Below are 25614 nucleotides of genomic sequence, written 5' to 3'. Positions count from 1 at the left end.
TTAATCTCTCCATTGTTTGGAGTTCTTTCTGAAATGATTTTACATACTGTCATAACTATTTAGAGATGTTTAAAAAATTCTCAAAAAGTATTTTCCTGATAAATACTGAACCTTGTTGTTTTTTTTCCTTCACATTTTCATATAATTGTTACATATCTATGTTTTTATTGTTGTTGTTTGAAATTGTAAAGCACTCAATGTGTCTCTATAAGAGAACTTATTTCATACAAGGCTTTTCTCTAGTCCTCTTTTCATTTCCATGAACTGTGTGATATGGCAAAATATGTAAACTCTAATTTTGTTTGTCTGCAATATGACATTGATCTCATCTTTGGGTTCTTTAGAACCACTGATCTTTTATTGGAATGCAGAAACGATCGAATGAACGAATGGAATAATAACCTTTCGGAATAACAAACCCTGTTTTCATCATATGATGAACTAACCTTCTGAATAATGAGCTTTACCTGCCTACTTTATTTAAACAGAAATATCAACGAAAATCACCTGACCAATCTTGACGTGGGGCTGTTTACTGGACTTCGAAATTTGAAGATTCTGTAAGCGAAATTCCTCATTTCTAGGTTGTAGAAAATAAAATCACCTCTGCTGATGATTTTGTAATGTATTATATATCATTATTCATAGGCTATAATAAGCAAATGTACGGTTTCAACGTAGAAATATTAGCTGCAGATTGGATGATTGTAGAAAGTTGAAGCTCTTATTGTTTTTGTGATGTCTGTAGGGCCCTTGAGGTAAATTTTGGTAACGATAATACATTTCAAGACGTATTGGTAACCATCACAAACTTGAGTGCATTTTTGGTTTAGTATGTTTGGTAGGGAATTTGCAACCACTTATTGTTCTTACGTCAACCTCAGTGCAGAACAGGTTTGTGATAATGATATATTATTTTCCACAGAAAAATTATATTATCTGAACTTGATTAAACTGAATGTGTTGATGTGCAGGCGCGTCAAATTATCCCGAAGGTGCGTTGGTTGTTTTAAATTGCTTCTGCTATACGGACAGGCAAAAAACAAACAAACAAACAAACAAACAAAATCTATTTTGTGCATTTTTACTCTCTATTGACTCTAGTTCTAATGCTCAAAACATCAGAAGTTGGATTTCTCGTCTTCATTAGCACATTTAAATTTGTATCTTCTTCTTACCTTTCATGGTCTTTTCATTCTTTTTCTTGTTTTCTCTACTCCTCTCATTGATGTAATAGATTCTACATTAACTCCTTGATTCTACTTCCTCTTCGTTCTTCCTAATTTCCTCCCCTCCACTTGTTAGTGCTTGGTCCTTTTAATAAGAGACTGTAGGCCTATCTGTTGTCACTGGTGATCCGAGGTGCATTCGTTTTTAATCCAGTCAGTGGCAATACTCTTACTGAGTCCTGAACAGATTATCATATTCGCTAATTCACTCTTTCTGCATTGAAAAGAAATCTGTGTCTCCTTACCTGCAAAATGGAAAGTGTAGTCACTTGAAAAAAAAAAAACAAACATTTTTTCAAGAGGCCTAAAGTTCATGTCATACTCTTAGTAGCCTTACCATCCTAAAGAATACTATTTGAATGTTTTATTGATATCCCTCAGAACGTATGAATCTGACAGTTCCGGTGGTATACGATTTTTTAAAACTAGCAAGTTTTGAGATGTAATATCATATCTACATGTAGTGTATTTTGACAAATAGTGATACCACTATAGTCAGCCATTTTGATATAGAACATGTGACAAGTAATGTGGAACGTGTTGGAACACGTGAGAACATACAATGAAGTTATTCTCCTCTACCGAAGAACTGAAGACGTTCACCTATACGTCCCTTCGCCCCATCCCCCCCCCCCAACAAACACACACATACACACACAAGACATTTTAGATTGCTCTCTCGGTTCAAATGTTAGCATTTAGTCCAATTTTCCTTGTTGGCTACTGTGTCTAGAAGCTTAAGTTTGCCCGATAGCAATAATATCCTTAGAAAGTGTAGCATAAGAGCGACTATAGAATTTAGAGAGCTTCCAATCATTATTACGCAATCGATCAATTCTTCCTTGTGATTTGATTCAGGTCTATAGCACAGAACAATCTTGGAAATCTGGAATCAGGAATCTTCAAGGACTTAGAGTCATTAGAAAGATTGTAAGTTGCAACATTTACCGCGAATTCTGTCTAGTCAGTGCACGTTCACTCTTCATTTTTTACTGAATTGATGGATAACATACCTACCGACAAATTTTAGTCAAAGTCTGCCCAGCACGAAATACTGACTGTTCTCTATTTCTCGGTGATCAGGTATATGAATGAAATTGGTTTGACTGAACTGCACAGCAGTCTTCTCACAGGAATGTACAAGCTGAGGTATCTGTAAGTATGAATTAACAAACTTGCGTTCTCATATTGTCTGTGCATAAACTTCTTTTTTTCGCATGTCTATGATACACATAAACATGATACACATTATACATACACACACGCATATATATGCGTGTATCTTAATGTATCTGTATCTATACATAATTTCTTGTCAATATATGAACATTATTTAATAACAATTCGTGTTAAACTATTTTGCTTGTTTCAAGAGCGTTCTTTCATTATATAGTAGGCAGAGGGCGTTGAGTAACACAAGATCTATAGAACTCTTACTTTATTCATTGCATTTTTCGACTACATTTTACCTTCTTTATGAGACGAATCAACGACAAATGCCCCGAATGGTTACGTAAGGTGATGTAAAATTGTCTTGCGCCATAATTTTCAGACTATAATTTTCTGTTAATGAGCAATCTTTTTGGTTGTAAACACACGTTCATATAACACTCACTGTTGCCAATTTGTGTCAGTAATATTGAATCTTTCTGTTTCCGCGTGACAGAATACTGAATGAAAATAACTTGACTCGAATTGGAGCCAATACCTTCGTTGGTAATCCACAGCTTTTCGGGATGTAAGTATTACCTAGATTTTTATTTACTCTATTTTCGTGAAATGAAGTGACTGAAATCTTCTCTTTCCTTCGAATAAATGTACTAGTAAAGTATTCTGCTGTTAATCCATTGTAGCAACTTCTTCTCTTAACATAATTGTTTCACTTAAGATGCGTAAGAATAATCATTATTGTATGATAAATTTGCGTAATGTACTGTCTTTATGCCCATGTTGAAATCCTGTATTTCCTTATTATCTCCTTGGTAAGGAGGTACACCTGCAATGTACTTTGGTCTAGGCGTTATACGAATACGTATGTGTGATTCTTTATAGTTAGGCATATTATACATATATTATGATAGATTAGATTATAATTGATATAACATACAAAGCAAGATGGTTAAGTACAACATAACTGACCACTTTTTGCAAGTATCGACTGATACAAACGCAAGGGTATGATCGGAAAGGATATGCGATTTGCAGATGATAATGATTATTTTTACACGTTAACACACGTCTTTAGTTGAAATTGGTATTTTTGTCCCAATGTAGATGAAATATCGGCTTACAGTCGTACTTTGTTAAAACATAAGGAAAAAAAATGATCACTCATATTGGCACTTCATACTCCAGTCGTTCGCAAAGCCGTGCGTATCAAACTATCAAACATCTTTATGAAACGGGTCTAGGAACAGTACCCCCTGGAAAACCACCCTCCGGATAACTACCACCCGGATAATTACCCCCCCCCCCAGGACAATTCCCCCCTAGGGCAACTACCCCCCGGACAACTACCCTCCAAGGGCAATTACCCTCCAGGGTAATTACCCCCTAGGACAACTACCCCCCGGACAACTACCCTCCTAGGGCAATCACCCCCCAGGGCAATTCCCCATTAGGAAAACTACCCCCTGGATAACTACCCCTCGGATAACTACCCCTGGATAACTACCCCCGCGGATAACTACCCCCTGGATAATTACCCCCCGGAAAACTACCCCCTGGATAACTACCCCCGGAAAACTACCCCCTGGGTAACTACCCCTAGGAGAACTACCCCCTGGGTAACTACCCCCAGGATAACTACCCCCCGGATAACTACCCCTCGGATAACTACCCCCCGGATAATTACCCCACGGATAATTACCCCCCGGATAATTACCCTCCGGATAACTAACCCCCCCCCCCCCATAATTACCACCAGGATAATTATCCCCAGGTTATTTACACCCTCCTCTGATAACTAGACCCCAGATAACTTCCACCCGATAACTACCCCCTCCGATAACTCCCCATGGATGGTTACCCCGGATAAGTAGGCCTACAACTCGCCCTCCCCTATAACTATCAAGAGGAAAATTACCCCCAGGACAGTGCACCACGTCAATTACTCCCTGGGTAACTACCTCCCGGGTCACTGCCCCCACCCCCCCCCGACTCTTACTTTTAATAAAAAGGATATCATTACTACAGAAAACGAAGTTCTTTGTATTATTTGCCAGGAATCACGGAGATGCCATACTGAGACATCATCTTATGAAAACAACATCTTAAGGATTTACGATTTGTATCGTTTGCATTTAGGACGATTTATGTACAAGCTTAATTTCTCCCTCTGTATTTTGACTCTATGTTCATAAAACACGAAGCTGTCCCTTCATATCCTACCCGGTAATCCAGTAAATGTCAATGCCTTTAACCAAAACTATTTTCGCTAAATCTGTATTTTCTTTTACTGTTCCGAAATTTCGGATTTCTCTTGATAGTATAGTATAAAAGAAGTTTTAAAGGGTATGTACAGTTCTGGTCGAGGTGAGAATTTTGCTTTTAACGTTTTGCGAGATATTCAGAAAGCACTCTATGAGATGTAAAAGATCATGCAATTCTAAGGGGTATCAAAAGTTTATTTCATGAAAATCGGTTTTGAAATGGCTGAGATATCCAAAAACAAGGTGAAACAAAGAAATCCTAATAAAGGTGGGGCATGTCGCCTTTTGTTATTATCACTTTTTTGGATATCTCAGCCATTTGAACACCAATTTTCATCAAATAAACGTTGAATCCTTTTAAAAATTACATGCTCTTTCATATTTCATGAGATGTTTCTCACTATCTCACCTAAGAATGTTGAAAACATGAATCCCCACCTCAACCAGTACTGTACAATCCCGTTAAGTTTGAATGCCTTTACCATTGAATTAAAGACAATTTGAAGAAATGTTACACTTCAGAATGAGTTATACTTTTTGCAATATTTTTTAACCACAATCGTCTATCGTTTACCACAACTCCATGTAACACTTCTTTATTTTGAGGAGCTTATATCTCATGCCTCATACCACGTGCCCTGGTTTTAACCCATCATCTTCCTCTTCCCTCTCGCTTTTCTCTGTCCACCGTGAAGGTAGTCTATTCCTGTCATTCATTACTCACCTTTTCTCTTTCTCTCATTACAAGGGATTTATCTCGTGTGTGTTCATGTGCAATGCACTCCCGTTAAAACGAAATGCTCAGGACCGGCAGTTTTTTGTTTTTTGTTTTTTTTCGTTTTAACGAAATTTCATTATAACCGAACAAATATAACATGCAATGTATAAGGAAAAGAAGGAAACCACGCATAAAAAATTCTATTTGTTGAATCCTCATCATACGCTGGAAAGCTATGTGAGATGGGAGAATACCTTTTGAATTTCGTTTAAATATTACATTTTAAAAAGAGCATAAAGTTGTTTGTGTTGTCACACATGTGTAGAAAATGACGGTGTAGGATTTGGTTACAGTTCGCTATTCCAAAGGTTCTTTTTTTACTAAAGTACGTTACTCCGAAGGCTCCTTAATCCGAAGTTTCGCCATTCCCGGGATTCCGATGGTTTGTTTATCTGAAGGTTCGCATTTCTGAAGAATCATTATTCCGAAAGTTCATGATTTAGATCAAAATAATATATTGTTCATTTTCCGAAGGTTCGTTGATCTGAAAATGAAATGAGGTTCGTCATTTTGAAGGTTTATAAATCAAAAAGTGAGAAAGGTTCACTATTCAGAAAGTCCGTTGTTCCGAAGGCTTTTTCATCCGAAAATGAAATAAGGTTCGTTATTCCGAAGAAATTTTGTTAATGAAAAAAAAAATGAGACAGGTTAGTTATTTCGAAGATTTATTTATCTTAAGACGATTATAAGGATTGCAGTTCTTAAGTTTTGTTAGTGTACTCTCCTTTTTTCACCATGGATTAACGATATGTTTGTAATGTTCCGATTAACGAACGTTTTGAATTCCTATCATGTTCGGACTAACGAATCGTATAAGAATGAGAATAAGGACCATATTTTATTATCGGATTAACGAACCTTTGTTATGGAATAACGCCAAGATGTGCTTAATATTTCATTTCCGAACTATTACGGACATTTAGTTGTATCAGAATATGTGTGTTTTGTATTAAAGGACTTCGGAACAAGGAAACAAACCTTATCTGAATTCAGATTATTGTATTACAATAACGCAAGTTCCCCTCGGAATCTGTGCGTGATACACGGAGTGAACATTCAATGATGCATTCGCTCATGCAGAGACGCTTTAAAAATGCTTGTTCCGCTACGCATTTTCGAATGCGATCCGCATTTCGTTATAACGGAGCACATTTCCTTTGTTTTTCTTTGTCAGTGGTGCTCAGAAAAGACTTCGTGATAACGAAAATTTTGTTATAACCGTCTTCGTTATAAGCGAATTTTGTACCATAGACTTTAATGGCGATAATTTTGGGACCAGAAGTTTTGCTTCGTTATAACGAAATTTCGTTATAACCGTGTTCGTTGTAACGGGAGTGCACTGTATCTTTATTTGTGTTCTTCGTCTCTGTCTTAATTTGCTTTCTTTGCATTGTTTCATCAATTGTGTAACTATTTTACTGTTATACCGCTAACGCTCATTTCAGAATTGCCCTACTGCATCATTGGGCATTAACAACTAGTATATCAAGAATGTGGGAAGAGATTGTCACCTCCTTGGTATGATCACCGCAGAGCATTACCTCCCTTGACAATTACTCCTTATTAAAATTAGGCTCCAAACAGTCACCCCTCTTACAATAACTCTCCCCCAGAAAATTACGTTTCTCATTGTTATTTTCGAACAACGTTTGCTATTTGAATTGAAAAAAAAAATTTTTTTTCACTACATATCGTCTGGTTTTGGTCGAGACCAACTTCAGGTTTTAAACATCTTTTGGGTGAGAAAATTAGAAACCCCTTACGAAATATTAAAGAGCATGTTATTCCAGGAAGGATTCAAGTTTTTGTGAAAAAAAATACTCTTGAAATGGCCGGGATAAAACAGAGCAGCCCTATAATGTAAAAAGGATTCTGTCAACTACAACTCTCTATAGATCTATTAAAAAAGAGGGTGCAGGACAAAAGACTTCGTTAACAACTAGGGGTGTTTTGTAAAAAAAAAAAAAAAGAAATACCGTTAAACTCGTAATATTTTACTCTTTCTAATCAGACTAACTTATATTTGAACTGGATTTCCCCTTAAAGTGTCGAGAACATTTAATTTGAAAACTAGCACAATTCTACTTGTATGTAAAACAAGCTGTAATCTTACTCTTATGACAGATTAGGGCACCGTTTGATAAAAGTTGCCAGTTATGACATCTTGTTAGTCTCTAATAATTTCAATAAAACCATGGGTTCTGCTTGATTGATAAGCTCGAGTCACCGACTTGTTACCATGGACCTGCTTTGATCGACCTACGATTGGTAATTGTGTGGAACTGACAGCTTGTCAGGACTGACTTCATAAAACCGTGCCCGGATCCTATCAGAAATTATGGCTTTATATCGAAGGGTCCCTCGCTAATGTTAAGGAAATATGAATTGCAGTGAAATCAACTCTCCTTTTCTTATGTTTATCTTCTAATGTGTTATAACAGTAGAAAATGACAAGCCAAAAGAGTAAATGATGACAGTGTAAGAGAAAGGTGCATCTTCTGATATGGTGTTATGAACTTATGGAAAAATTACAAAGGGCGGTACTTCTTTCGGGGGGCGGGGAGGGAGGGTTGTCCAGTAGGTAAGTATCAGGAGGGGGCGGGGGGGGGGGGGTCGGGGTATGGTTATGGGGGTAGTAATCCGGGTGGTAGTTATCCGGGGGGTAGTTATCCGGGGGGTAGTTATCCTGGGGGTAGTTATCCGGGGGGTAGTTAACCAGGGGGTAGTTATACGGCGGGTAGATGTCCTAAGGGTAATTGCCCTTGGGGGCAGTTGCCCTAGGAGGGTAGATGACCGGGTGGTAGTTGTCCTAGGGGGTAATGGCCCTGGAGGGTGGGTCTAGGAACAGTACCCCCTGGAAAACCACCCTCCGGATAACTACCACCCGGATAATTACCCCCCAGGACAATTCCCCCCTAGGGCAACTACCCCCCGGACAACTACCCTCCAAGGGCAATTACCCTCCAGGGTAATTACCCCCTAGGACAACTACCCCCCGGACAACTACCCTCCTAATGCAATCACCCCCATGGCAATTCCCCCTTAGGAAAACTGCCCCCTGGATGACTACCCCTCGGATAACTACCCCTGGATAACTACCCCCGCGGATAACTACCCCCTGGATAATTACCCCCCGGAAGACTACCCCCTGGATAACTACCCCCCGGAAAACTACCCCCTGGGTAACTACCCCCAGGAGAACTACCCCCTGGGTAACTACCCCCAGGATAACTACCCCCCGGATAACTACCCCTCGGATAACTACCCCCGGACAATTACCCCCCGGATAATTACCCCCCGGATGATTACCCCCCGGATAATTACCCTCCGGATAACTACCCCCCCCCCGATAATTACCACCAGGATAATTATCCCCAGGTTAATTACCCCCTCCTCCGATAACCCCAGATAACTTCCACCCGATAACTACCCCCTCCCATAACTCCCCATGGATGATTACCCCGGATAAGTAGGCCTACAACTCCCCCTCCCCTATAACTATCAAGAGGAAAATTACCCCCAGGACAGTGCACCACGTCAATTACTCCCTGGGTAACTACCTCCCGGGTCACTGCCCCCCCACCCCCCACCCCCCCCCCCCCGACTCTTACTTTTAATAAAGAGGATATCATTACTACAGAAAACGAAGTTCTTTGTATTATTTGCCAGGAATCACGGAGATGCCATACTGAGACATCATCTTATGAAAACAACATCTTAAGGATTTACGATTTGTATCGTTTGCATTTAGGACGATTTATATACAAGCTTAATTTCTCCCTCTGTATTTTGACTCTACGTTCATAAAACTTCATATCCTACCCGGTAATCCAGTAAATGTCAATGCCTTTAACAAAAACTATTTTCGCTAAATCTGTATTTTCTTTTACTGTTCCGAAATTTCGGATTTCTCTTGATAGTATAGTATGCCTTTACCATTGAATTAAAGACATTTTGAAGAAATGTTACACTTCAGAATGAGTTATACTTTTTGCAATATTTTTTTAACCACAATCGTCTATCGTTTACCACAACTCCATGTAACACTTCTTTATTTTGAGGAGCTTATATCTCATGCCTCACGTGCCCTGGTTTTGACCCATCATCTTCCTCTTCCCTCTCGCTTTTCTCTGTCCACCGTGAATGTAGTCTATTCCTGTCATTTATTACTCACCTTTCCTCTTTCTCTCATTACAAGGGATTTTATCTCGTGTGTGTTCATGTGCAATGCACTCCCGTTAAAACGAAATGCTCAGGACCGGCAGTTTTTTGTTTTTCGTTTTTTTCGTTTTAACGAACCGAACAAATATAACATGCAATGTATAAGGAAAAGAAGGAAACCACGCATTAAAAATTCTATTTGTTGAATCCTCATCATACGCTGGAAAGCTATGTGAGATGGGAGAATACCTTTTGAATTTCGTTTAAATATTACATTTTAAAAAGAGCATAGAGTTGTTTGTGTTGTCACACATGTGTAGAAAATGACCGTGTAGGATTTGATTACAGTTCGCTATTCCAAAGGTTCTTTTCTTACTAAAGTACGTTACTCCGAAGGCTCCTTATTCCGAAGTTTCGCCATTCCCGGGATTCTGATGGTTTGTTTATCTGAAGGTTCGCATTTCTGAAGAATCATTATTCCGAAAGTTCATGATTTAGATCAAAATAATATATTGTTCATTTTCCGAAGGTTCGTTGATCTGAAAATGAAATGAGGTTCGTCATTTTGAAGGTTTATAAATCAAAAAGTGAGAAAGGTTCACTATTCAGAAAGTCCGTTGTTCCGAAGGCTTTTTCATCCGAAAATGAAATAAGGTTCGTTATTCCGAAGAAATTTTGTTAATGAAAAAAAAAATGAGAAAGGTTAGTTATTTCGAAGATTTTTTTATCTTAAGACGATTATAAGGATTGCAGTTCTTCAGTTTTGTTAGTGTACTCTCCTTTTTTCACCATGGATTAACGATATTTTTGTAATGTTCCGATTAACGAACGTTTTGAATTCCTATCATGTTCGGACTAACGAACTGTATATAAGAATGAGAATAAGGACCATATCTTATTATCGGATTAACGAACCATTGTTATGGAATAACGCCAAAATGTGCTTAATATTTCATTTCCGAACTATTACGGACATTTAGTTGTATCAGAATCTGTGTGTTTTGTATTAAAGGACTTCGGAACAATGAAACAAACCTTATCTGAATTCAGATTATTGTATTACAATAATGCAAGTTCCCCTCGGAAACTGTGCGTGATACACGGAGTGAACATTGAATGATGCGTTCGCTCATGCAGAGACGCTTTAAAAATGCTTGTTCCGCTACGCATTTTCGAATGCGATCCGCATTTCGTTATAACGGAGCACATTTCCTTTATTTTTCTTTGTCAGTGGTGCTCAGAAAATACTTCGTGATAACGAAAATTTTGTTATAACCGTCTTCGTTATAAGCGAATTTTGTACCATAGACTTTAATGGCGATAATTTTGGGACCAGAAGTTTTGCTTCGTTATAACGAAATTTCGTTATAACCGTGTTCGTTGTAACGGGAGTGCACTTTATCTTTATTTGTGTTCTTCGTCTCTGTCTTAATTTGCTTTCTTTGCATTGTTTCATCAATTTTGTAACTATTTTACTGTTATACCGTTAACGCTCATTTCAGAATTGCCCTACTGCATCATTGGGCATTAACAACTAGTATATCAAGAATGTGGGAAGAGATTGTCACCTCCTTGGTATGATTACCGCAGAGCATTACCTCCCTTGACAATTACTCCTTATTAAAATTAGGCTCCAAACAGTCACCCCTCTTACAATAACTCTCCCCCAGAAAATTACGTTTCTCATTGTTATTTTCGAGTAACGTTTGCTATTTGAATTGAAAAAAAAAACCATTTTTTCACTACATATCGTCTGGTTTTGGTCGAGACCTAACTTCAGGTTTTAAACATCTTTGGGTGAGAAAATTAGAAACCCCTTACGAAATATTAAAAGAGCATGTTATTCCAAGAAGGATTCAAGTTTTTGTGAAAAAAAAAACTCTTGAAATGGCCGGGATAAAACAGAGCAGCCCTATAATGTAAAAAGGATTCTGTCAACTACAACTCTCTATAGATCTATTAAAAAAGAGGGTGCAGGACAAAAGACTTCGTTAACAACTAGGGGTGTTTTGTAAAAAAAAAAAGAAATACCGTTATACTCGTAATATTTTACTCTTTCTAATCAGACTAACTTATATTTGAACTGGATTTCCCCTTAAAGTGTCGAGAACATTTAATTTGAAAACTAGCACTATTCTACTTGTATGTAAAACAAGCTGTAATCTTACTCTTATGACAGATTAGGGCACCGTTAGATAAAAGTTTCCAGTTATGACATCTTGTTAGTCTCTAATAATTTCAATAAAACCATGGGTTCTGCTTGATTGATAAGCTCGAGTCACCGACTTGTTACCATGGACCTGCTTTGATCGACCTACAACGATTGGTAATTGTGTGGAACTGACAGCTTGTCAGGACTGACTTCATAAAACCGTGCCCGGATCCTATCAGAAATTATGGCTTTATATAGAAGGGTCCCTCGCTAATGTTAAGGAAATATGAATTGCAGTGAAATCAACTCTCCTTTTCTTATGTTTATCTTCTAATGTGTTATAACGGTAGAAAATGACAAGCCAAAAGAGTAAATGATGACAGTGTAAGAGAAAGGTGCATCTTCTGATATGGTGTTATGAACTTATGGAAAAATGACAAAGGGTGGTACATTGTACTTCTTTCGGGGGGCGGGGAGGGAGGGTTGTCCAGTAGGTAAGTATCAGGAGGGGGCGGGGGGGGGGGTCGGGGTATGGTTATGGGGGGTATAATCCGGGTGGTAGTTATCCGGGGGGTAGTTATCCGGGTGGTAGTTATCCTGGGGGTAGTTATCCGGGTGGTAGTTATCCTGGGGGTAGTTATCCGAGGGGTAGTTACCCAGGGGGTAGTTCTCCGGGGGGTAGTTATCCAAGGGGTAGTTATCCGGGGGGTAGTTATCCAGGGGGTAGTTATCCGGGTGGTAGTTATCTGGGGGGTAGTTATCCGGGGGGTAGTCATCCAGGGGGTAGTTACCCAGGGGGTAGTTATCCGGGGGGTAGATGTCCTAAGGGTAATTGCCCTTGGGGGTAGTTGCCCTAGGAGGGTAGATGACCGGGTGGTAGTTGTCCTAGGGGGTAATGGCCCTGGAGGGTGATTGCCATAGGAGGGTAGTTGTCCGGGGGGTTGTTGCCCTAAGGGGGAATAGACCTGGGGGGTAATTATCCGGGTGGTAGTTATCCGGAGGGTAGTTGCCAAGGGGGTAAGTGCCCGGATACGCTGGAGGGTGATTGCCCTAGGAGGGTGGTTGTCCGGGAGGTTGTTGCCCTAAGGGGGAATAGACCTGGGGGGTAATTATCCGGGTGGTAGTTATCCGGAGGGTAGTTGCCCAGGGGGTAAGTGCCCGGATACGTTATTTAACAGGCCCCTGGTACGCAATTAATAGTGACGTCAATGCTATAATGATGTTTTTTGCATTTTGTTGTCCTTTCACAGAGCATTCATAGGTAACAAAATATCTGAAATTGAGAGAGGAGCTTTCAATGGACTCGAAAGACTGCTGTGGACGTAAGATTGATATGATTATTCTGTACAATGACGGTAATTGGGATACATAAGCAAGTAATGTCAATCTCGAATGCACCATGTTCGAACAATGAGTAGGTCAAATGACATAATATTAATATTCGAACTGATGTCATTGAAGTCATTTTGTCAAATAACATTATTTGCCATTTCTTGAGATCTCATTCCTTTATTTGTTTCTCATAGAAGGGCAAAAATTTGTAACCAGGTTTTTGTATCTTTGTATTTGGTGAAAATGACAAACTTTGTTTTAAAGCAGTCAATGCAGGGTGAAATCTTGCTCTAAAAGACAATTAAATTTGATACAATGATACGCATTAATAGTTCAATAAGTTTGAGTCACAATTCCCATAAATGTGTGTACATTATTATATTACATGATTCTCTGACATGTATGATATCATGATTCCGTTTCTTCGTATTCAACACATAGGCCTAAATAACAACGGAGTCAATGAGCTAAAAGCGGGTAGGCATAATTCGTGGATTTTTTTTTTTATTTTTTAGAATTCATAATCTGTTCTTCTTCATCAGTGACAGTTTGAAAACAGGATGATTCGTGACACATATACATCCATATAATTTCAATCAATTTCATTTTAAGCATTTATGATATCACAAGACTGTATGTAAGAACAGTGTAAGAACAACAACAAGCCAATTCTCGTAGTACACAACCCAATAAGGCTAAGGAGGGGGCGTATTAACAGACGTTGCAGGTATAAAGTGTTACGAATAATAATTATAATGAACCTATCACATTGGTTGTGCCCATGCACGAGTGATTCTTTGAGGTCTTTGCATTCATAGGTATCTGGATTCCAATAATTTAACATACCTGGAGGCTGCATTTTTCATCGGACTGTCGAAAATTTCAGAAATGTAAGTTTCGTCTTCTTCTGACTTTTTTCTATCAACTTTCGTTTACCCATCTCCGAGAACATCCGTGATTAGGGCGTGTCGTGTGTAAGATCTTTCACACCTACGTTTTTATATTCTCTCTAGTAATTAGAACAGTTTATTTGTTATGCCAACAATAAGATTGTTGTCTTGTTGTTGTTGTTTTTTAGGTGCGTTTCATATTATGTTTCGCAAAGAGTGGATGACCAGGGTTGATATCAGGGGTTCTGTTCGTTTTCCCGAAGGCTCATTAAAATTGAAAGATAGTGTTTCTAACGAACATATCTATTTTCGGATTAATGAACCTTCGGAACATTAAACTGTCTAGACGATTAAAGGCAATTATTTGTAATAATGCACAGACCATTCTTTACATCTTGCAGAAGACTTGGTGTCAACAACATTGATGACATCGAACCGTGTACATTTAAAGGACTATCATCTCTGACAACCGTGTAAGTGACGAGAATTCTTTTCCTCAACCATCCATCCGAAGATCGTTTCCTCTGTTATATTTTTTTTTTCAATTTGTGGATATAGGGGAATATCCAGAGATAAACAAACACAACAGAAAATGAAATATACACGACAAAAAAAAAAAACCACTGTTACTTGATGGTGAAAATGGCCATGCTCAATATTCTCATTTTATGCCACAAGACAGAGCAGGTGCAATCGGCTCTGTATTAATATCATTTATTTTCCGGTAATACACGTAATATATAATATGAAGTCATATTACACCGTTTGACTACATCCAGTGCTGTATAGTCTGGCCAGCTGCTAACTTGGAACCCATGTTGTCACTCAGCGTATTATGCGTTAGACTGGCACCGCGAAGATCACAGGACCAGTTTTGACCAATCGCATGCTTCAAAACTCATAAGCCGAAAACCGAGTTAGTCAGACTCTCTTTGTATACGGCACTGACTACATCTATCTCTTTATCTGCATTCCAGGAGTCTGTACAACAACAGTCTGAAGGGAGTCAAGTCAGATACTTTTAAGTGTCTCACTGCAGTCGAAGAATTGTGAGTACCGCTGACGAAAAAACAAAACAAAACAAAACAAAACAAACCCTACGTTTTAATCTACCGAAGATAACTATATAGCAATGAACCACTTTTCAATGTTTAATGTACGAGGTATTGGCTTATTGTAAAATTGTGTTTCCTCATAGTGTTATTACAAAGTGTATTCTTATGCATCCTCTTTCAGAAACCTGAGCTTCAACCCAATATCAGTCATCGAGGTCGGAGCATTTGATAACATGACGAATCTGCAAATATTGTGAGTATTTTGAACTTCAACAAGGATGTTCTGACTCCTTATTTCCGATTCATTTTTTATGCGATATTGCTGGAATTTGTAATGTCGTGTCTTCCGACTTCCTCTTTCATGCCTTTTCCATATCGTTATGAAATGTATGTTCAAATGAAAAGTGCCTGTGGTATACATTAATATTGTGATCCTGTTAAATGTTTTAAAACGATTTTACGGAGTTATCTACCTTATTTGTTTTTCGCCTCAGACATCTTGTCGGATTGGAACTAGATGACGTAACATATGAAACATTCAGTGGTCTGCATGCATTAACCACTTTGTAAGTATGGTCCCCCTTCCCTCTCTTTTTCTCTCTCCCTCTCCTTTATTCGCCATCCGTATAGATATTGTGTGTGTGTGAGTTTTATTGTTTACCATATACCAAAATTATTGAGGACTACCGCCAAATCATTGTCGCGTGCCCTCTAAAAATTATAATATTATTTTGTGCCTTCAAGCCCTGACTATAGACCTTAACCTGCTGCCTTAAAAAAGACAACTCGCCATAGACGAAAAGGACAAAAACAAAGAAAAAACGCCTCTTATTGATTGTTTTGTCATGGAGCCACTAGCTCTATGCCTTGTTGGTAAATATGTTAGGCGCTGAATACCCCACTATGGCGTATAAAATCAAGTATTGAACATGAGAAGGAGATTGAATGAATTCACCGTTTTTACGATTTTACCTAAATTCACTGTGATGTTAACTGAGATAACTTTCCTGTCATCCATTCTAAGCCGCTGAGCCGATAGTTATTTCTCGTTGCTCCTGCTATATATTACGAAATACCTTACATATTAATCATGTCAATGGAGTAAAGAAACATAATTACGTTGCTGTAATAACAATTTAAAGGCAACTTTCATTCTGTACTTTGGTGGGAGATATCGGAGAAGCAAGTAGTTCGCCACTGAGCCAATATATACTAAGTAACTATTTTGTGACGGCATTCTCAATAATAAAAAAGACATGATACTGCAATAACACTCCCAATTCAAATATGTTCAAAACAATGTGGAAAGCAACGAAACAAAAACATCATCGCATCGAAATTTAGTTTGTACACAATGATCAGTTCTCTTTTAAAATGGTATAGTTTTTTATCTGTTAGTTTCTTGTTTACTCTTAAGGTCTGAAGACCTTTTTCAAAATATTGTGGAAAGCAACGGGACAAAAATATCATCGCATCTAATATACACAATGATCAGTTCTTCTTTTAAAATGGCATAGGTTTTGTATTTATTAGTTTTCGTTTACTCTGAAGACCTATGACCTAATTGTGTCTGTATGCCCCTGCAAAATAGTGTGGCGCTTTTTACTACAAAGTCTTTACTAAAGGTAATTGTACTGATCATCTATAGGTCAACAGACGATTACCGGCTTTGCTGCATCTTTTCGAACATCTCTCGGTGCTCGGTGATCCAACCTACCCCGTTTGACTCCTGCTCGAGACTCATGCCACATGGCGTCCTGAGAATCGCCATGTGGATCATTGGGTTTGGAGCCCTCATCGGCAATAGTATGGTGATCATCTTCCGGTTCCGCCATGACATGACCCACCGCAAGGGCGTCCAGAGGCTCTTCATAACCAACCTCGCCATCGCCGACTTCCTCATGGGCGTCTACATGGTCGTCATCGCTTCCGTCGACGTCTACTACGGCGAGCACTATTTTCTGGTCGCCCCTTGGTGGCGCGAATCGAACCTCTGTCGTCTGGCGGGGTTCATCGCTGTCCTGTCGAGCGAGAGTACGGTATTCCTCCTAGCCCTCATATCGCTGGACCGATTCATCTCCATTTCATATCCCTTCGGAGCGGCGAAATTGGGGTCGACGTCCGGACGAGTCAGTCTTGCCATTGTTTGGCTACTTTCCTTCGCTCTCAGCTTTGTACCAATCATAGTCGGTGTATACTATACAGATTTCTACGGGTTTTCGGATGTATGCGTCGGGTTGCCATTCAACACCAAGTCCGTACGAGACGGCTTCATCCATTACTATCCGATCCAAAATATATACACCTTCGTTGAAGAAAATGTCGAAGGGAAGGAGCCATATTGGGAGTACTCTATCGCCCTCTTTCTTGGGATCAACTTCGCCGTGTTCATTTTAATTTTCATCTGCTACGTCATCATTTTCGTTCGGGTCAAGAGGTCGTCCAAGATTGTTGGCGCGGAGAGCATGAAGCGCGAGCGCACGCTTACATTCAGAATGGCGCTGATCATCGCTACGGACTTCTGCTGCTGGATGCCCGTCATCATCATGGGGCTCATGTCCCAGATCGGAGCCGTGGACCTGCCCGCCTCGCTCCACGCTTGGGCCGTTGCCTTCTTGCTGCCCATCAATTCGACATTGAACCCTTATCTCTACACTTTTGTGGCAATGTGTGGCCGCAACAAAGCCAGCGCCAACAGCGGAAGATCTGCTACCAAAGTGACGAAGGTGTCAACCATTTCGAAAAGTGTTCAACTCACTCCTATCGCTCAAAATGGAGAATAAAGCCCCCCCCCCCCCGACATTCACGTTATCGCGTGACGATACCGACTAGACATGCTAGAGACGATGATGACCAAATAATGTTGTAGACCCTTATGATGCTTACAGCTCCCCTTTGAAATATTTCAATTTCAATTTATTTTCGTATTTCTCGATGGAAAATACATGGTATATAACAAAATATAATACAGAATGTCCAGCTTGGATATATACATGAAGAAATAGGAATACAAAAGTAATACATAACGGTCGATGTGTCATTTTCAATCAAAGTAAAAGATGCGAAGAGAAATACGATGGAACCTACTAAAAAGCAAAGCCTGTTGAGTGTAGGTCCCAACAAAAGCCTAGTAAGGGGAACAGGATGAGGAGCACGGGTACAATTAAGACCAAAAGTAATGATAAACAAAAGAGAATGACTATTACTCGGGGCTCAGAAGATTCTTCTCACATGCATTTATGTGTGTGATAAAATGAGAACAAGTAACCACATGCTGCACACTATAGCAGTTGCTCTCATAGCAATTTAGACATGGGAGTGATAATGACGTGAATACTTAAGTACTATTAGGGTTTAAACATTCCGGCTTCCATAGACACGGGGAAAGATTTAAAAAATGGAGAACATGAATCAATTGCAATTCCTATATGTGATATACCAGCCAGCTGCAATGATGCATAAAAGAAAGGAAAGAAAGAAAGGAGGGGAAACTATGCGACACGACCATGGTCTTACTAGAAGTGGAAGGAAAAACACCGATGGGAAGGAATTTGAGAGAGCATGCAACTAAAATGTATATGCATGAGTCTGTTCACATGGCAACAACCGAGTAATATAACAGAGCAGCCATCAGCATAATAAAAAGGAATTTTAGTGCACTTGTGTGTTGTAGCTATTCAATACATGCTGTCTGAGTTTACGCTTAAAGGATGATAATGACAAGCAGCTTTTAACCTCTGTTGGGAGATCATTCCAATATTTAGGACCTGTATACATAATTGTGTTTTTAGCGAAAACTGTTCGAGTTCGTGGAAGGTGATAAGCGTCACTCTGGCGAGTTGGATAGTGGTGGACAGAATTGATCTTGATATTTGATCTTGATATAAGTACTCAAATACATTTTGACGAATTTTTGATGATTTTAACGAACAATATGAAATCCCCTCTCCAATTGCAGACAAGGACCGTTTTACATGCAAGTAGGTGAATTGCTACACTATACAGGCACCCAATATGGAATATGCACCTTGACTCTCATCCTTCGTGATATCGCACATGGCGCACTATTTGAATGTACACTAATTATTGTTATCATTATTATCAGCCAATATTCGATGTTCGATATAGTTTTGGCAAAATGTTCGCATTTACAAGATGTGTCAAGATACAGCTAATTGCAAATCAAACATATAGACAATTCAAGAATATCATATCATAAATTACTAAAAAGAAAACAGTCATATTCGCAATACGCAATATGCAATTACATACGCTCTTAGATAGAGATTGCCTTTCTGGAGAAAAGTGTTCGTTAAATAGAAAAAAGAAAGAAAAGTGTGATTTCTTATAGAGATTTTAGAGTTAGTTCACAAAGACATGAGTATATAATGGCTACCTATCTGTCTGCATAACACATCAGGGCATGCTCATATCTAGTTTATCGCATTGTGCGTTGCGTTGATTATTGTACATAATTAGCTTTTCCCCCTTGCAGTCTAAGGGGGGGGGGGGTGTTGCAAGAAAGTTGCAATTAATTGCAATTGCAGCTCCCCAAAATCTATTGCAAATTCTGCAATTAGTTGCAAACTTGCAATTAATTGCAAGTTACAATCGATTCTGTTGCAAGAAAAATGCAATTGATTGCAAGCTCCCTTCTTGCAACCGCAACTTGCGATTGATGGCAAGTTGCAATAGATCTATGCCATATTTGCAATTATTCACTGCAAAAAGTCCGGTGTTAAATAGTGAACACCGAGCTGGTGTTAAATTTTCGGTGCTCATTTATGGTGTTAAATTAACACCCTCGGGTGTCATTTCCAAATTTTAAACTGTTTTTTGAAGAGTTTCTTAGTAACTGCACTTCTTGTTGATTTTTAATTTAAACAAGACGATCAAGAATTTTACATTAAAATACTAGATTTTTGAAAAAATGTGAAAATAAATTTACACCAAAGTAACACCAGCTGGTGTGGTCCCTTATTGAAGCTGGCCGGGTGTTAAACCATTGATATTAACACCAACAAATATCAAATCAACACCAAGTGGTGTCATTTTTGAATTAACACCAGTACAGTGTCAAAATAACACCAGGTACAGTGTCAAATTAACACCACGAAGTGTCAGGTGAACACTTTTCAACACCAACACAGTGCATTTTTAACACCTGTGGGTGTGGTCCTTTATTGAAGTTTGATCGGTGTTAGATTTAACACCCGTGGTGTTAAACCTAACACCCATGTTTTTACAGTGTTTGCAACTCAACTTGTTACAGATGAAAGAACACTTTACACGTGCCTGGGTCAAGAAAACTTTATACAATGTAGCCAGTGATGTATGTAATGTGCAAAGCATACGCGTAAACTTGTTTCCTCGTTACACCTTATCATAATAAATTATATTATTTTGTCATCTGTTCGCATACCGCCATGTAGGACCTATCATTGATATGATTTTTTTTTTGCCATCTATTAAGCAGAGCATGCATTTTAACGAAATATGCGATGTATAGTTATGCATAGTACAAAGTATAGTTACTTCGAATAAATCACGATTTTGCTCGTGCTTATAATCTGATTATATTTGTCTGGTTACCGTGTGACATGCATCAGTGTGTGCAATGTGTCAGGTTGCAGTTTGACTTGAAGACTGGATGAAAACGACTAACAAAAATGAAAAAAAAAAGGTATGACATTAGTTGTCAATATCAAGTACACTGTACCAACAAGAGCTCTGGTCTATAGATTGTACATTACAAAGGAAATTCTGTTGATAAACATTCATGTATAGCAGCTATGTTAAAAAAAGTTTCATAAACTTTTTGTGACAATTAAAAACAAATTGAATTCATTACGTCGTATGAGGTTTGTTGTTTAATTGATGATTATTTTATTATGTATTTTGTGGGATATATGAATACACCACAGGACAATTTTCTAAGAAAGTCATGCACATATTTTCAGCGATCCCCGTCGTCAATCTTTGACGTCGAAAACTTACAAGTGGACAGTAGATAATAGCAGGGAGAGAAAATAATGAAAGTTTTATATGTCAAATCATGATAATCATCCAAGAGGGTATACTCATAGTAGCCCCTTCTCTGTTACCATTGCTCTTCCAGAGGGCATTGCTACTGTGACCAGCTCAGCTATAGGTATAACTATTTCGAAAAATGTTTTAAAAATTGGCTGCGATCTGGTTGGTCAATTATCATGCGTTGATTTTTACTGAGACATGCGTCCGGTAAAATCCGAACGCATGGCTCAAGCCTTGTTGGTGTACCAGACGTATAATGGGGAAAAAGGTTGAATTTCATGAATTTACAATTTTATAAAATCGTGGATATCTGAGAACTGGATGCTCTCGCTCAACTTTGAAAACATTCTAAAACCCATATTCCAAAGTAAACTCATGCGTCCAATATCATCCCCGATCCACTCTTTCCTGTGCATTGTTTTATATATATATATTATTAAGAAGACGCCTAGATCAAGTTAATTATCTAGTTTTTTAGATGCGCTCATGTACCAGATCATTGCTACTGAGACTGGTCTTATTTAGAGAGTTATTCGTGACCACCACGGTTGTGGGTGGAGGACGATGATGCATGGATGTGGAGTGAGAAAGTAGTTAGACAGAGGAGTGTGTTGGAATGAAAGAGAGGAATGTGGATCTCTAGGAGAAGTAAGGAAAGGGGAATGGGTGGCTGGACATGGTGAATATAGCGGACGACGTGCATGGCTCTTCAACGAGGAATACTTGTATAGGCCAGCGACCATGGCACCATGGCAGCCTGACTTCCGTTCCGTTGGACTGCGCAATGCTTACTGCATGGGCATCAGACCGCTGCACGGCTGCTAAGGAGATTCGAATCAGGGAGCTCATGATGGATAGTCCTTAATCTTAACCATTGAACCCAACAGCTCAGTGAGAAGTTAAAAATGGTAGATAGTTGGGGTAGGGGGTCATGATCCGACCAGGGGCATAGGCCTATGCAAGATGAATGTACCTGGGGTGTTTCACAGAGAATTAAAGTCGAACTTAAAGTTAAGATTTATACTTGAAATTGTGGTATGCCATCGGTTTCTCCTTTCAGTTTATCTTATGTTTTCAGAACCCTCTTCAAATTGTTATCAATATTACAGAAAAAAATCCTTTGTTCCTTACTTATCTTGTTAATCAATGCCTGGATGAAAAAGCCTCCAAATTTTCCGTTCTTCTATGAAAGTTATATTATTGAAGAGACACACAGACTACCATCATTTTAAGTTGCTCTTAAATTTTAAGATTGACTTATTTTTGTGTGCGAAATCCCCCCAGTATATATGACTAAGAAGCTCCTTGGTATGACGTGTGTAAGCTTGATTGCTGACCCATTGGGTATAGTGAACGGGATGGATAAGAGGGGAGAGGGCTGAGCGTATTACTAGAGAGACGGTTGGTGACGTCACTGCTTGTAGGAACCTTGTGGAACACAATACAAAGAAAATATGGTCAGGGGTTCATAATATCGTAGAAAACGAATAAAAGCGATGACGACAAAGGGGGAGTGAACAGTGGTTCGGGACGAGGATCGGATTTTGTTGGACTATACACAATTTGTATAAAATCATAATAGCCACCTGCAGATCTCGGCGTATTATTTAACAATGTCGAAGTAAATATTGTGTGAATGCGATCAGACCCTATGTCATTACAAAATACAGTGGTGGATCCAGACGGGGGAGCACCACCCCCCCCCCTTTATTTTGTTGTTTAAAAAAAGAAAATAGAGAATAAAAGGGGGACGTGCGACCCCTTTAAATTTGTTATGGAATTCCTGAATCCGCCCCTAAAATAATAGTTATCGTTTCATGTTTTGAGTCGGTGGGTTTTAACTGAAAGGCGAGTTGCACTCGTTGTCCAGTGACTGGTCATGTGAAGTGCAGCGATTTTATCGTCAGGAACTTGTCTGAGCTTAAAAGTCAGCGGCCCTCAAAGGGTTAAATGAGTATTTGATAAAAATGCTCGACAGTCATTGCGTGGAAGTAAGACCGAAATTAAATTTATTGATTCTGATGTTTCTAGGATCGAATTGGGTATTTGAATCCTTTATTGTCTTGTTGGTTTTTAGATCACCTGAGCCGAAGGCCTCAAGTGAGCTATTGCGATCGCTCCTCGTCCGGCGTCCAGCGTCGGGCGTGCGTCATGCGTTGTACGTTGTGCGTCATGCGTCGTGCGTCGTGCGTAAACTATTTACATTTTCATCTTCTCTTTGAGAACCCCATGACCGATTTTCACCAAACTTGGCAGGTAGCATCCCTAGGGGAATAGGTTCTCAGTTTGTTCAAATGGGCACCATATCCCACCTGGGGAGCCCCCAGGGGGCCCAAAGCCCCTACAAATAAGGAATCTTAAAAAATCTTCTTCTCTAGAACCTTAAGTGATAGAGCTGCGTTAATACTATGAGTTAGTACATTGATGACTACAATTTCAAGTTTGTTCATGGCGGAATCAGGGGTGCCCCCCCCCCCCTTGGGAACCAGAGGAGGGGTGGGGAGGGGTCCTAGTGGGGTCTTCATTGCACAATAAAGTTCATATTCTTTTTGAAAACCCCGTGATGAATTTGCACCAGACTTGGCAGGTAGCATCCCTAGGGGGATAGAATCTAAATTCCATCAAATGGGCACCATGCCCTACCTGGGGGCCCCCCATGGGGCCCACCCCACCCCCATACAGTAAGGAATCTTTAAAGATTTTCTTTTAGAACCAGAATTGATTGAGCTAAGTTAATATAATGAGTCAGTATATTGATGACTGTTGTTTCAAGGTTGTTCATAGCAGAATCAGGGGTGCCCCCCCCCCCCCCCGGGACCCAGCGAAATGGGATGGGATGGGTCCAAAAGGGTACCTATTAAAGTGTACATGTTCATATTATTCTTGAAAACCCCTCGGTGAATATTCACCAAACTTGGCAGGGTGAGAGTGAAGATCTCAATTTATTCTACAGGGCACCATGCTCTCCTTGGGGCCCCTGGGGGCCCAATTCCCCCCTCAACTTAAGGAATATTTGCAATTTTTGTCGAGCCCACTGGAGGTGAGGGGAGACTAAGGGATCGCCTGCGGCGTCTGTCCGTCCGTCGTCCCTCCGTCCGTCGTCCGTCGTTAACGCTACGAAAACTTAAAGTACTTTGTACTGAGTGCTTGAATGTCAATCAAACTTGGAGTGAAGAATGTTTATGCAAAGTTACACCTGTTACCAAACAGGAAGGTCACCTTAAGGTCAAAGGTCATAGGCAATGTTAAGTTTTTACGGCGCGTTTCGATTATGGCTCATAACTTTTGATTGGTATGTCCATTTGTGACCAAACTTGGATGGTAGGTGTCCCTTGAGGAGTTGAAGGTCACCACAAGGTCAAAGGTCACAGTATTGAGTCATCAAACTTTCAGGGGCCAATGTTAAGTTTTTATGGCGCATCCCAGTTTTGATTATAGCTCATAACTTTTGATTGGTATGTCCATTTGTGACCAAACTTAAATGGCAGGTGTCCCTTGGGAAGTTGAAGGTCACCACAAGGTCAAAGGTCACAAACAGGGGTCAATGAACTTTTAAGGGCCAATGTTGAGTCTTTACGGCGAGCTGATTGTGGCTCATAACTTTTGATTGGTATGTCCGTTTGTGACCACACTTAAATGGCAGGTATCCCTTGAATGTGGGGAGTTGAAGGTCACCACAAGGTCAAAGGTCACAGACAGGGGTCAACAAACTTTCAGGGGCCAGTTAATGTTAAGTTTGACTGTGTTCTATACCTAACAGAGTATTTTTTTCTCTTTTTTTCGATCATGTCCTTTCTAACAATCAACTTGTATGTAGGCCTACACCATTGTTTGTCAACCAGAAGACATTTTTACAATATTATGGAAATATACTGTTCCATGTTCTTTTCTGGGTCATTTTCTTTGCAAATAAACACATTTCGCCACTTACCTTGTTCTTCTCTAGAACCAGACGTGATAAAGCAAAGTCACTATGAGTTTGTACATTGATGACTGTAGTTCCAAGTTTTTTTTTTCATCCAGGTCGATCCCTTCCCTTTGGAGTCGGGGGGGGGGGGGATCCAAATTCGGACCTACTCTCTAAAAACAAACGAGTGAAAATATTCACTCTTAAAAGAGTGAATACAAAAAAGAGTGGATTTAGAGTGAAATTGGAGTGAATTTTGAGTGAAAATGTTCATTTTCACTCGTTTTAGAGTGACGTCAGGAATCACTCCAAAATCTTCGAGTGATCCTCGAGGTCACTCCAAAATGAGTGAAATTGAACATTTTCACTCAAAATTCACTCCAATTTCACTCTAAATCCACTCTTTTTTGAATTCACTCTTTTAAGAGTGAATATTTTCACTCGATTTTTTTTTTTAGAGAGTAAGGTGTACATTTTAATTTTCTTGGTGAATGCGACATGGGGTTTTTAACAAAATTTTACCTTGCCCCCGGCTCTAAACGGTCCCCCCCCCCCCAAGTTTCCATTGTTCTCGGGTTTTTTATTTTGCTGTTGCATGCGTTCAGGTCATCTTTCTTTGCTAGAGTTCACAGTTAACGACGGACAG

The 25614-nt window shown here is 39.4% G+C and overlaps 2 protein-coding genes across 2 annotated transcripts; both read left to right on the top strand.

The window, feature by feature from the left end:
• Nucleotides 1–522: 522 nt before the first annotated feature.
• LOC139717466 (uncharacterized) lies at nucleotides 523–15026 on the top strand. The gene is made up of 7 exons (XM_071628974.1): nucleotides 523–560; nucleotides 2088–2159; nucleotides 2313–2384; nucleotides 2896–2967; nucleotides 13002–13073; nucleotides 13902–13973; nucleotides 14951–15026. Exons 3-7 carry the CDS (start codon nucleotides 2317–2319, stop codon nucleotides 15024–15026), a joined length of 360 nt encoding a protein of 119 aa, XP_071485075.1. The 5' UTR covers nucleotides 523–560; nucleotides 2088–2159; nucleotides 2313–2316.
• On the top strand, nucleotides 14983–17813 carry LOC139717389 (G-protein coupled receptor GRL101-like). Its single transcript, XM_071628888.1, has 4 exons — nucleotides 14983–15022; nucleotides 15210–15281; nucleotides 15523–15594; nucleotides 16677–17813. The coding sequence occupies exons 2-4, from the start codon at nucleotides 15262–15264 to the stop codon at nucleotides 17809–17811; spliced, it is 1227 nt and encodes a 408-aa protein (XP_071484989.1). The 5' UTR covers nucleotides 14983–15022; nucleotides 15210–15261; the 3' UTR covers nucleotides 17812–17813.
• Nucleotides 17814–25614: the final 7801 nt, after the last annotated feature.

The sequence above is a fragment of the Diadema antillarum genome, unplaced genomic scaffold, assembly GCF_040938485.1.
Source record: "Diadema antillarum isolate AM-2024a unplaced genomic scaffold, OU_Dant_1.0 scf00000075, whole genome shotgun sequence".
In the NCBI taxonomy this organism is placed as follows: Eukaryota; Metazoa; Echinodermata; class Echinoidea; order Diadematoida; family Diadematidae; genus Diadema; species Diadema antillarum.
Note: the sequence above shows the minus strand (reverse complement) of the source record. Positions and strands in the feature narration are given on the sequence as shown.

Coding starts and splice junctions, on each gene's coding strand:
- LOC139717389 (XM_071628888.1), top strand. CDS start 15,262: ATGACGAATCTGCAAATATT. Junction 15,282..15,522: donor ATGACGAATCTGCAAATATT/GTGAGTATTTTG, acceptor TTTTCGCCTCAG/ACATCTTGTCGGATTGGAAC. Junction 15,595..16,676: donor CTGCATGCATTAACCACTTT/GTAAGTATGGTC, acceptor GATCATCTATAG/GTCAACAGACGATTACCGGC.
- LOC139717466 (XM_071628974.1), top strand. CDS start 2,317: ATGAATGAAATTGGTTTGACTGAACTGCACAGCAGTCTTCTCACAGGA. Junction 2,968..13,001: donor AATCCACAGCTTTTCGGGAT/GTAAGTATTACC, acceptor GTCCTTTCACAG/AGCATTCATAGGTAACAAAA. Junction 13,974..14,950: donor CTGTCGAAAATTTCAGAAAT/GTAAGTTTCGTC, acceptor TCTGCATTCCAG/GAGTCTGTACAACAACAGTC.